At 42.9% G+C, this 13774-nt stretch overlaps 1 protein-coding gene across 9 annotated transcripts in view; it reads left to right on the top strand.

The window, feature by feature from the left end:
• Nucleotides 1-13774, top strand: part of OSBPL3 (oxysterol binding protein like 3) — a 174078-nt gene that overhangs the window by 80485 nt on the left and 79819 nt on the right. For all 9 annotated transcript variants that reach the window (XM_027573545.2, XM_027573549.2, XM_027573551.2 and 6 more), the window contains exon 2: nucleotides 6722-6960. In XM_027573545.2, coding sequence (XP_027429346.1) covers nucleotides 6865-6960 — 96 coding nt within the window. In that variant the 5' untranslated portion in view covers nucleotides 6722-6864. The remainder of the gene's footprint in view (nucleotides 1-6721; nucleotides 6961-13774) is intronic.

Genomic DNA, 13774 nt, shown 5'->3' with positions numbered 1-13774 from the left:
GTCATGAATTTCAGCTAAAGGAAGGAACGGAGTCCTGTTGCAAGAGAAAAGCCCAGCTTCTCCACAGTTCCTACCACATCGGAGTCCTGGAGAACGGTAAGGACAGCAAGTGCTAGAGAGAGGTGTGGGTGTCCCCAGAGCTCAGACACACATAAGCCGTGGTTACAGTTGTGTGTGTACGTGGCCAGAGGCCAGTGCTCCCCTCCCTCCTGCTCTAGCGAGACCGCACCTGGAGCTTCCTCGAGATCTGGGCACCCTTTTCGGGGAAGCACAGACAAATTGAAGGTAATCAGAGCTGGATGGCTGTGATCATAAGGATCACATAAGACAAGGCTGATGAAAAAGTGACTGGTCTGGAGAAGAAAAGATTTGCTGGGTGGGACGGGGGAGTGGTGGTGGTTCCAGGACAGGGGTTGAGGAAAAAGACATTCTCGTGTCAGAGGGCAGGTGTGGGAGCAGTGTCTCCTAGTGAGACAGATTTCCACTCTAAATGAAAAACTATCTAGGACAGACTTCTGTGGAGACGAGTTTGGCTGTGAGCCTTGGTACTCATCCCTCCAGGAACAGTCGGCAGTGTCTCTGGATCAAGCCAGCCATCCAGGGAGTTAAGGCAGATCGGCCGGCATGACACACAGAGGTTCAGGAGCAGCTATTTGAGGGCGTTGTGGTTAGAACTTGCTTCCAGAAACCTCTGATCAGTTTATGGATCTTAGAGGCAAATGACCAAAGCCCTACTATTGATCATGTAACATCTTGGAAATCAGGGTGTTTCAGCAGGCATCATTTCTAAAAAGATGCACATCTGGGATTTGAAAAATTTTCTTTTACCAAAGACGACTGGAAGACAAGAAATGGATATTCCATTATGAATTTTTTTTTTTTTTGGTGTTGACTGGGGACATAATTCTTCTATATATGTTACTGGGAAATTTTAAATTAACTGGAACTATATGCCATCTGGCCTTCCTTAATGCAAGTTTTCCAGGATGGAAGGAAAACCTGTTTCTCAGCCACACATGACCAAGTGTGTGAGTGCAGGCCGCCAGGCCTAATAGAATAATAAATAGCTATGTTATATGCCACTGTTTCAAACCCACTAGTTAATATTAAGTTGTTTTCTTGGACAATCAATGGTGACGTATATGTGGCTTTTATCTTTTTGCATTTATGTCTTATTCAAAGTAAGCATGCTGCTTTGATGGTTTAAAAATCTGTTCACGCTTGTGCTGCAGATTTGGGGAAATGTTGATATGTTTTAAAATTCTGTAGAGTCCGTATTTGGTTTTGGTTGCAAGAGGAGTATAGGATCTTATCTGGTGCTGTATATGCCACTTCCAGGAAGCCAGGAGAGGAAGAAATGGAACTAACATCTGTTGAGTGTCTATTCTATCCACACCACACATCTTGTCCTCATTTTTCATTTAATCATTGTGATGCCCCATTTCCTACATAAAAACCCTAAAGACCAGAGACGTCACTCCATCTGTCAAGGTGCACAGAGTTTGTAATGAGGGAGCACCAAATTCAAACAGGTCTGGCTCCTTCTGAGTCATATACATCTTGGTCTGTACATCTCCTTTACATCTTTTCCCAAACTCTGTATTCTTTTTTTAAGTGAAAATGGCCAAAATAAGTCTTAAGATCAGTCTTTGTGGCCAAAATGCTTGGCAGTGCCTTGATCATTTGTTCTTCCCCATTCTTGGTAGAAATCAGAGTTCTCTTTTCCCTAATGGAAGCCCCATGCACTCATGTCTCATGCGTTGGACTTTTAGTTAGAACACCATCTTCACCTGGGCCATCAGCTTCCAAGGTGAGTAGCAATGGTGAGAAAGGACCTGGCTCATTTCCGAAGCACAAGAAGGGCATTTTTTAAATTTATTTCTTTATTTTTAAAGATTTTATTTATTTATTTGACAGAGAGAGTCATAGCGAGAGAGGGAACACAAGCAGGGGGAGTGGGAGAGGGAGAAGCAGGCTTCCTGCCCAGCAGCGAGCCCAATGCGGGGCTTGGTCCTAGGACCCTGGGATCATGACCTGAGCCGAAGGCAGACGCTTAACAACTGAGCCACCCAGGCACCCCAAGAAGGGCATTTTTTAATTGACCTAACTACATTAAGCTTCTCATACCTGTTGGATTCGGCTACCAGGTGGTTCGTTGAAATGAAAGCGGGTCCCGCACTGACTTCTGTCATGCATCAAACACTTGTCTTAGGTAGAAGGCACAAGAGCAGTCATGCAGCCCGTCCCTGTGAGTTTGGGAAGTCCCAGCCGTCTGTCTATAGGGCACGACAGGTACCTCCAGACAGGTTTACTTGGGGCAGTTATCACAGCATTCAGCAGGATTGACCCCCCCCTACCTGTCAAATCAATGGCCAAGGGATGGAGGAACCTTCTGAGGAGGCGGCAAATGTTCTATTTCTTGATCTGGGTGGTGATTATTTCACTATTTGCAAATGTAAAATTTCATAGAGCTGTCTGTATGCTTAAGACTTACTCACTTTACGGAAGTTATGTCTCAGTAAAAAAAATAAGGGGGAAATGAATTATTGGCCTTAAGTTGTTCACAGAGTCTGAGCAGGGAAACTATTATATTGTATTTTATACAAGCCCCTTGAGTTAGAGGTTTTCCATGGAAAACCTCTCCACTGGGAGAGGAGAAAGCACCACAGCTCTTTCAGAGGTACCCTCCTCATCATCATCCACATACCCCTGAATCAGCGGCCCTGGCCCCTGGCCAGTATCTGTCATGCCTAAGGGCTTTGTCTTCCCCATTTTACTAGGTCAGCACTGTGAAGTCAGCTAGTTGGAGTAGGAGACACCAGTCTTCCGTGTGACTCCTCCTTGTTGAGGTCCTCTGTCTTGGGACTCCTGTCAGGGTCTTCCCTCTGAGGACCCGCCGGCCAGCCCTTAGGGCCCCCTAGGTTGACACAATAAGTACCTCATTCCACATGACCACCTCATTCCTGGGACACCTTAGTCTCAGGCCTCTGTTGCCTTTGTGCTCTATTCTACCCTGTTTTAAGTATTTCCTTTTCCCAGAATTTGATCTCTTTTGCCCTTTAAGCCGTAAGTGGACTGAATTTTAACTAATGATTTTAACTGAATTTCTGATGAGGCTAGGCTGGAAGGTTCTGGGGGATGAAACAAGATCTGTTTCCCTAGGTGATAATCCCAGACTCACTCGGGGATGGATGTTGGGGCGGGGGTCGGGGAGGGGTTGGAGTCACACCATTTCTTCTCCCTGGAGGAGAAGAAGAGGCACTGTGGTACTTGCGGAGGCCTTACCTCAAAGTACCAACTTAAATTATGGGGTTTTGGCCTGCCCCTAGCCCTGGCTCTGGTAGCTCACTCCTCCAAGGTGAACTTTGGCAGAGCTAAGCGATAAAGGTGACCCTTTATATCAGTTGCCTCTGAGACAGGGTTATTGTGTTTCTAATTTGGCAGTTTCAGAATTGCTGACTCTTTATTTTTTTTTTTTTTTTTTTTTTTTTTTTTTTTTTTTTTGCAAAAAAACGTCAATTTTATACAGTTTGTGGTTCAGAAGCAACAATATGCAAAACGGTGGAACAGTGTGCCGCCCCCACCCCACCTGGACATGCCCACTCCTGTCCCCCAAGAGGCAGGGAACCCAGGACCCCTGCCCGGCAGGACCCAACTTAGTTACAGGCCCCTGGAAGGGGCCAAGCCCTTAGGGTTCAAAGCCGGGAAGCAGGGGACCCAGCACCTTCGGCCCCTTCAGGGGCCCGCTGGTTAACTGGGACGGTGTATACGTGTGGAGAGTAGGGGGGACTACTGACCAGAAGCCATTTCTCCCCCAGGCCAAAGGTGAGGAGCAAGTAAAGCTGAGGAGAGGGCTTCGTGGGACAGGGTTTGCTGACTCTTTATTGCCCGAGTATTCCTTTCTGCCCCTTCTGCACATGTTACAGACCACCCGCTGTCCTGCACTCTCCCTGTCAGAGCCTCCACTTTTAAAAAAACATGACAAAAATACTGGTGCGCACACACACACAAACCCTTTGTTGGTATTCCCGAGCCACTGTGGAATCGGTTGTCGTGGCAACGGCTGCCCCCGCACACAGTTCATCTTTTGGGGTTCCCGTCATGTTTTCTTTTCCCTCTCTTTCTTCAGCGGCAACAGCCAACGTGCTATTAAACCGACTATTAATATATCCGTACAGCCTTTCTTGGCAGTTTTGAACTCGACTGCATTGACTTCTAACTTTGGGTCCAATTAGTCACGCCCCATAAGTGAAGCTAACTTTGTGAAGAGGCTGGTGTTGGTTTGGTTTTAGTCTTAGTTATTGTTGGATCCAATATGTATGCGTACAGAGATTTGGGGGGTTTCTATGAAAGCAATATGCGAATTGAGTTCTCCAGCTACATGTACCTTAATTTTATTTTCTGACATGATATTTCTTGTTGTCCTGGTTTTAGTTGATGGCTTTATCATACTCATTTTTTTGTTTTTATTTAAATTCTACTTAACATACCGTGTAATATTAGTTTCAGGTGTACACTGTAGTGATTCAACACTTCCATTATAGCGTCCGGTGCTCGTTAGCATACTCATTTTTAAAGAACTAAGTGTTAATGAAAGGCATAGGAGATTGGGTACTTAATAATTAACCAAAGGTTTAAAATAATATCTAACTACCTGGGTCCTGGACAATTTATATAACATGCTTCTTTTAAAATTAAGACTGTGTGAGCACTAAGAACCAAATAGATTGGATATATATATATTTTTATTGTTAACATGTTTGGGAAAGTTACAGAGTTTATTTGAACTTAGTGTGTCAAATAAAAGGCTGGCCTTGTGAAGCCAAAACCAAACATGTTAGTCACCCTTAACTCAGGGCTGTGGATGAAGGCAGTGGTTGAAGGAATGGGGCAGGGCCTCTGCAAAGCTGGCTTATGATGTGCTCCCTCCTGAGTCTTTCTGGGCAGCTCCTCAGTTCTGCTGGGTCCCAGAGTTGGGCAGTAACTGTTATCACCAGGCCCGGCTATTAAAGTGTGCTCATTTCCAATACCAGGTTAAAGGCCTGGCATCTAGCCTGAATTCAGTCTCTTGCCAGCTGCGTGATTGGGCAAGTTACCTAACTTCTCAGAGACTCCATTGTTTCCTCTGGAAAAGAGAGATAATCTCCTCCCATCAGAGACTGTCGATTAAGTGAGATCATGTGTATGGGAAACTCTTACTATAGGACCTGGCGGTAGGTAGTGTGGACTCAAAGATGATAATTGTTTCAATTACTAGGATACTGTAGATGATGTGGGAACTGTTTTCCTTCATAATTTTGTCACTCTTTGTAATAGTGTTTTTAGAAGATGTCTCCAAAACCTTTGGTAGAACAAATCTTCCACCCCATCCCTCCAAAAAAGTTTTTTAAAATTATACTATAATATATATAATATAAAATCAATTTTTAACCATTTTCACACATACAATTTCGTGACATTTAGTCACAGTGTTGTACAACTATCACCATTATCTAGTTCTAGAACATTAATCACCCTAAAAGGAAACCTCATAGCCATACCCTATTTTCCAATTCCCCCAGCCCTTGGCAAACACTGCTTGGCCTTGTGCCTCTATGGATTTGCCCACTGTGGTTATTTCATATAAATAGAAACATGCATATGTGGTCTTTTCTGTCTGGCTGCTTTCACTTAGCATAATGTTTTCAAGGTTCATCCCTGTTGTATCATGTATCACTGTTTCATTCCTTTTAATTCCTAAACAATAATCCATTGCATGGATATGCAGTCTTAGTCCATTTGGGCTGCTATAACAAAGTGCCACAGACTGGGTGGCTTAGAGGCGACAGGAATTTATTCCTCACAGTTCTGGAGGCCGGGAGCCCAAAATGAGGCTGCCTGCACGGGCAGAGGGCCCTCTTCGGCTTGTAGACTTACTGTATCCTCACATGGCAGAAGAGGCTAGGGAGCTCTGGGTCATCTTCTTTATAATTAATTCCATTCATAAGGGCTCTGCCCTCAGGACCTAAGTACCTGTCAGAGGCTGCACCTCCTATTGCCATCACATTGGGTTAGGATTTTTAACACATGAATTTCAGGGGGACACAAACATTCAGACAGTGTATGCTGTCTGTTCATCAGTTGATGGACGCTGGGTTGTTCCTACCTTTGGCTACTGCCAGTAGCTTTACTATGAACCTTCTTGTACAAGTTTTTGTTTGAACACCTGTTTTCAGTTCTTTGGGCTATGTACCTAGGAGTGGAATTGCTGGATCAGATGATAATTCTGCTTAGCTTTTTAAAAAAACTACCAAACTCTTTCTAACTATGCTGTACCATTTAATACTCCTACCAGCAATGCCTGAGGATTCCAGTTTCTTCCAATACTTGTTATTTTCCATTTTTTTAAAAAAATTATACTTATCATTTAGCAGGTGTGAAGTGGTATCTCATTGTGGTTCGGGATGGTTTTTTATAGTACTGATTTCATATGTGTCTGGACTCAAATTTTCTTACTACTGTTTTTAATTCTGGCATATTGCAAAGCTACATGAAAAACCACCTATACATAATTTCCAAGAAAAGATGGGTGTAAAGCATCTTTTCTTTCACAGCTCCTGATGTAACTATGCATCATGGCTCTGTAATCTGTACTGTAGACAAACCACTTGCAGACAGGGCTAATTACAGATGGTGTCTGAGTCCTCTGACCTTCTCTGTAATCCTTTTCTTTTGCTTTTAGAGATTTCCTCTGGGTCATCCAAAATGCCTTTAAACGTATTGGATAAGAACTGAACCACCTGCCCGTGTGCGACTTCCGTACTCTCAGCTCCACTGTCTTCTGATGGCATTTTGACTGCATCGAGACCAAGTGACCCACTGCTCATGATGAGTGACGAGAAGAACCTTGGGGTGTCCCAAAAACTGGTCTCACCTTCAAGGAGCATAAGCAGCTGCTCCTCCAAGCAAGGAAGTCGACAGGTAAAGTTTAACCAATGCAAATTTTAAGATGCAAATTTATACTAAGAAATTGGCAGATTAAGATGTGTGCATTTACTTGGGACCTCCTGTTTCTCAGTGGAAGAGCGCTTGCTTTCAGCCATATCTTAATTGTATGAGAAGAGTAAACTTTAGGTGCTTTTCATAATGCAGCTTGGGTGCTTGCCCGATGGGAAGGAACTGTATTTGGCTCTTTGCATTATTTTATCCGATCCTTGCAACTGTCTTCCAACACATATAGGAATATCCCTATTTTCTCCATGAGGAAGCTGAAGTCAGACCAACTGAGTTCTTCGCCCAAGGATACACCGCTAGTAAGTGGCAGAACAAGAAGTCAAAACTCAGTCCAACTCCAGAGCCCACACTTTCCTTTGTACCCTACTACCCAAAACAAAGGAACAGTCACTGTTCCAATAAGTTTAATATCCTCCTGCCCTCCTCTTCCTTCCCCTTCCCAAGCCTTTTATGACCGCTTCCCCCACAGATTGCCACGTGGATGACTTTGAGTCTCCCCTGCTTGCTTTCTCCACTGGATAAGGGAATCGAAGCCACAGAGAAGTGGGCAAAAGAAATTCAGTAGGAAGAAGAAAGAAGTGAAGCAAAGACCTGGATAATTAACTCCTATCTAAGCACCAGCCGTAATGATATGTTGTTTCTTGGTTCTCTTTCTAATACATCTCCCTTGGCAGAATTTGCTGGCTTTAGGTCAGTGGTGGTAAATGCATGTTCATCATTCTTATTCTCTCACGTTCAGTGATGTAGCGAGTGGGCTGTCAGGAAGCTGTGGGTTCCCGACCACAGTGGTCTCTGAGCCTTTTCAGCATCTGCCGGCTTTTTTCCCCCCACCGGAAGCGCTGGCCCAAGAATTGGCCCCAAGTCCTTGGTTCCATATTTGGAAGCAACAGTCCAGCAACCTCCCACCTCAGGCACGTCTGCACGTTTCTGACACATCGTAATGTGTCTCTCCGTGTGAACATTGCCTGGGACAGGGAGCTTGTTCCTTCATAAGGCCGCTTCGTGTCATTAGAATCTACGATTCTAGACAGATCAGATTTTGCCCCAGCCTGGACATTTGGGGCACCCTCCAAGATGCTCCTGTGAGGGGTTAGGAAGAAAAAAATTTTTAGCACTGTAATCACTTCTGTCTGGGATTTAAAAAAAAAAAAAAAAGACTAAAAACTAGTCCTTGGCTTAATGCATTGTGGCCCCTTTGGAGTCCTGGCTTCAGAAGGGTGGCTATACACTCACCCTGCTTGTCAGCTTTCCACGGGGGTGTTTCTCTCCCTAAGCCGAGATTCTGGTTGGGATTAGAGCCTGAATGTGTGAGCTTTCCCTCACCCTTTGTACCTAGTAGCATCTCTTGCTATGTACTTCTTGGATAAAGAGAAGGAACATGATTCATTTAAACTGCCAGTGCTTATAACACCATAGGAATTGGAGCAGTGGTGTGACATTCTACAACTGAATACTATAGAAACTCTTTTGGTATGTTATTTGAATTGATTAATTTGGTTTTCACAGAGCTGCTTTTGAGCTTGTCATGAAAAGTGAAAGGAATGTGTGTGATGCCTCCATTTTTTTTCTCACTTAGAATGGTTGACCATTCAGCTATTCATTCATCAAATGGTCATCTTTTATATTTAGGCTCTCCCTCTTTAAGGGACATGTAATGTAGCTTTGTAAACATAAACACTTCTGTGGCAGAGCAGGTGGAGAATTTAATAACTTTATTCCAATCCTAGACTGAATCTAGTTATAAAGGCCATGTTTAATTTCAGGGACCATTTTCTTACTCTGCCCACTTTCCCATCCTTTTGTCAAAGAGAGGTGTTCTGTTGCAGGAATGGCTTAGGTTTTCCATCCATATCGTCCATCTTGGCAAGCTGTGTCCGTTCTGCCATCACAAGCTGTCCCAAGATTGTCTTTCATTCTCTAAAGGTGCTGGGGAGGTACAGGAACCTTGGAAGTTCAACCTTCATGGCTCTGAGGGAACAGAGCCGTACCCCATGGTCTTGCAGATGCTAAAGAGAGTGATGCTGTGTTTCCAGTCACTTCTCTGGAAAATACAAGTTCAACACTTAAAATGTCAAGATTTATAGAATAAGAAATTCAATGTGAGGAATGTTGAACTCTACCTGATAAAGATAATCTGTGCAACAACCTACTCGTTTTTAAAGCTCCAGTTTAAAGTCACTATTAGGCTGTTTTTTTCATTTCATGGTGGGGGCAGGGGGTGGATAGGCCTGATGTTGACTGTATTGGACCCTCTTTAATGCTGGTTTTTCTTCTGTGCTTTGGGATTTTGCTTTAGAGTATCATCTTGAGTTTGTTTCCCCATGTTCTTTCCTTGCACTCACCCTGCCCCATCTAGGGATTTGCTACTATCTGCTGCTTACCTCCGAGGACCCCAACTCAGAGTCAAGGGTTATATTTGCTCTTGGGGGCTTCTGTTCCACGTCAGTGATAGAACATCCAAGATCCACCACCAGGTCAGCACACTTGGCCCAAGTCTGGTTGTGAGGCTGTGTCTGCCTTCTGCCACCTCCCTGGATAAGGCAAGTTTTAAAGCCCCCTTTCATTGTGTGGAGCTCCCCCTCAGCATTTGCTTATTTCCAGCCGTGAGGCTAGCTCAGGTCCCAGCCTTTTCCTGTGGACATTTTTAGCCCCAATAGCCCACAGAAGTAGGACTCCTGGACACTTCTGTCTACAGTTTCTTTTGCATTTCTATTTTGTGTTTGATCCATGGAGATATTTAATTTTTTTTTTAATCACACACACACACACACACACACACACACACACACAAGCCCCTACATGTTTGTAACTTTGTGTATTTTTGCTGTTTTGGAGCTGGGGTGGTTATAAGAGAGGGGCACTGAATGCACAAACTTTTAATGCAGTTTTGGCTGAAAGACTCGGTCATCTTAAGTCGTCTTACTTAAATTCTCCTGCAGCATCACTAAGTGACATTGAGAGTCTGTGTACTCCAGCCACACTAGCTTTCTTTCAGTTCTTTGCACTGACTTGCCCTTGTCCTTGCTTCTTGAACTGAATTTGAGCTTGTCCCTTCCTATCCCAGAGCCTCCCCTCATGAAATCACAAGGAGCTATGCATTTATGTAGAGATTTTCCCTATCTATAGTCTTGTTAGAAGAGCTTGCTTCCTTGAAGGACAGAATGATCAAGAATTGTGATTGGTATCTTTGTTTTTACTTCTGACCTAAGACAGAGTTTACGATTCAGGACCATGAATACCCAAGAAGGGTTCTGTCATCTTTTAGTTTAAATACTAGGGCTTTTGAAATTTAAATATATTAAATATCATGTTGTCAGTATGGAAACAACCTGCAAATATAATCTTATTAAGATAATTTTGGGAGGAATGTGTGCATTAGTGCTTAGAACTTGAACTCTCCAGCCTTGGTTCCACCCATTTATTGGTTCTCTGACCTTGAACTCTTAAACTTAAGCCTCTGTTTTCTCGTCAGTAAAATTGAAATAATAATAGTTCTTTTCACATAGGATTATTGTGAGGATGAAAACTGAAGCATCTAATCCAGGGTCAGACTCATAATAGGTCCTGAGTTAATATTAATATTCATTTTTGTTATTATAATTAACATTAATTTGAACTTCATTCTTATTTATGGAAAATATAAATGCTCATAGAGAATAGTTCTGCTTTTTGCCCCTAGAAAATTCTGCAGGCATTATACATGTATCTACCCAGTACTTGTTAGTATTGTACAAAGGCCCACAAAGTATAAAATGCATATATGAATATATACTTTTTTTAAGATTTTATTTATTTATTTGATAGAGAAATAGAGAGCACAAGTAGAAGGAGTGGCAGGCAGAGGGAGAGGGAGAAGCAGGCTCTCCGCTGAGCAGGGAGCCCGATGCGGGACTCGATCCCAGGACCCTGAGATAATGACCTGAGCCGAAGGCAGATGCTTAACTGACTGAGCCACCCACGCACCCCTGAATGTATACTTTTAAAATAAAAAGTGCCTTCCTTTATACACATTAACAAAATGCTTTTATTTATTTATTTATTTATTTATTTATTTATTTTGAGAGAGAGAGCATGCATGGGCCATGACAGAGGAGAGAGAGAGAGAGAATCTTAAGCAGGCTTCATGCCCAGTGCAGAGCCGAGCACATGGGCTTGATCTCACAACCTTGAGATCATGATGTGAGCCGAAATCAAGAGTAGGACGCTTAACTGACTGAGCCACCCACGTGCCCCCAAAATGCTTTTAGAGAAGAATGTGATAGAATATTTAATATTTGGGCTGTAGTTGGTATCTTCAATATCTGGCATAATCCATACCTAAAACAGGTGAAATGAGTTGATGACTCCTTACCCTTTTCTGTTCTGCCAGGCCTTGTCCTCTCAAGGGTGTGAGTGTTTTTTCTCTTCCCATGCCAGCACCTATCTATTGGTAGTAGCTGCTTAGAGCCTTGTGTTGAGAAGGATTCTGCAGTTGAGTTGACTACTGTGAGAAAGAGTGCCATGTTTGCTGCTATGGCTCATGGGCATAGGCAGGGTGCATGGCAGCACAGGTGCTGTATTTGTCATCCCTTAGTGATATTAGAGGGTTGAAATCAAGCCATCTCTGCTATAGTCTTTATATTATGTTACTGAGGGACTTTAGGCAAGTGAAGTTTGCCTCAGTTCTTGATCCATGACATGGAGACAAAACTCACCTCCTGTTTCCTTTCCAGGGTTGTTTTGAGAGAAAATGGAATGTTTTTATTGGCTAAAAGATGTTGAAACTCTTTGGAGAAAGATCCTCTGTAAATTTAAGAAACTCTTTAACAATTACAGATGAGCTTCCTTTGAACTCAGGCCAGTTACAGAGCCAGAACTGAAAATCATGGTCTTGTTTCAAGAACCTGACAGTCAGCGAATGAAATGGATCTCTTTGAAGAAGAGCAGAACATCCTTCAGATATAGTGCCTTTATCTGTAGGATAGGCACCTGTTCTCCCTGAGGAAATCCCCAGTTAATGGAACCAGCCAGGAACAGGCTGCCGGTCCCTTCTGACCGTCTTACTCATGCCCTAATGTTTGTAGTGTGCTAGGTCCATCTTTGCTTTAGTGTTCTTCCCCCTCTCAGGCTTTGGTTCAGCTACCCTTTCAGCTGGAATGATCCATATGAAACTGTTCTGTCCTTTTGAATTTTGTGATTTTTCTGGAAAAGAATCTTCATTTATCACTGTAGTATTTTAAAAGTAACTTTTATAAAAATAATATATGCTCACTGCAGATCATTTCCAAGGTACATGCAAATCTGTGTTGAACTGCAACACTTTAATTCATTTACTTTTAATGAACAAAGCTGATAAGTCAAATAAATTGAAGCCTGGGAATGACCATTGGTTGTGGAGGTCATTGCTGGCATTGTCTAGTGGGAGAGGTAGGTGTGAAAGCCTGGTTAGAGCTCATTCTCATAGAGAGAAGAGGAGCAGAGAAAGAGGGCACCCCAATTCTACCAGGCCTGAGACAGGTTTTGAGATAGGCCTTTACATGTTCCATTTGGGAACCTTGAGCTTGGCTAATGCCCTGCTGAACACTACCCTTTTCTCTGCTCATGTGGATAACCCTCTTTTGATTAATTCATTGGTTGAAAGACTGTATAGTTCTCAGAGTCCTGGGTTTCTATTTACACATTTTTTTAGTCCTCACAGCACCTAGCACAGGGCTTTGCACATGGCAGATGCAAATTAGTGGACTAAATTTACTGAATGCCAACAGCAGGTATCCATTAGGGCCCCTTAGAATGTATGGCCAGGTGGACATGGGGAATGGCAACAAAATGCCCACAAATTCCTGAGCTCCCTCATTCCAGTGATGTATTGTGAGGATCTTCAAAAATCAACAAAGGCCTCTCCATTGAGTCTTATCTGGCAAATTATGAAATTCCTAACTGCTTTCTATACCCGTGGTCCCTGAACAAACACTGTCAAAAAGTATGGAACAGACATAAAGGCGTCTTGTTGCAACTGACCTGTATTCACACAGGCTCTGCTTTTTGCTAGCTGGGCAACCTTGCCACGTTACATAAAATCTCTTGAGTCTCAGTTCTTCACCTGTGAAATTGGGATCATTGTGCTTACTTGGAGAACTAAGTGAAATAATAAATATGAAGTACCTAGGCTAGCACATGGTAGACATTAGGTGAGTGTATTAATGAATGAATAAGCATGCAGTTGCTAGGTTGAAAGATGACTATTCACAAAGCTCTGTGGATATATTAAGTAGGTTAAGGGATAACTAAGTGGGAGAGAGAATTGCTATTTCTGAACTTGTAAAATATGAGTAATTTCCTCTCGCCTTCTTCCCACTGCCCCCTTACATTTCTTTCCTAGAACTTTCAAAGTAACACATTTCGGAAGCCAGACTGAGTTAGATAAAGAGGAATAAGTTTTGTCCTTATTGAAACAGTCCTGAATGCTCAAGTTTTAATTCTTTAGCCAATATCTATTAAGAAGCTATCGTTAAAAGACCCTGGACAGGGATATGTGAAGCTCCCGAGGACAGGACAGCTGAACAGCCGCTACAATTAAGAAATTGACCCTGTTGGGGAGACTGCTTTGTAAAGAGAGCACGCTTCCTTTCTTTCCTAATATGTTGTTAGTATTTGCTGTATAATAAGTTAGAAATCAGAAAGTGAATCCTTTTAAAATAATTGGCAAGCGTTTCACTCTTGAGTGTAGGGGATTGAAATGGAGAGATCCATTGCTAGGTAAGTCTCCATACAATTAGGCAATTTGCTCTTGTCACCCTCCTGC

Source organism: Zalophus californianus, chromosome 12 (genome assembly GCF_009762305.2).
Source record: "Zalophus californianus isolate mZalCal1 chromosome 12, mZalCal1.pri.v2, whole genome shotgun sequence".
Taxonomy (NCBI): domain Eukaryota; kingdom Metazoa; phylum Chordata; class Mammalia; order Carnivora; family Otariidae; genus Zalophus; species Zalophus californianus.
Note: the sequence above shows the minus strand (reverse complement) of the source record. Positions and strands in the feature narration are given on the sequence as shown.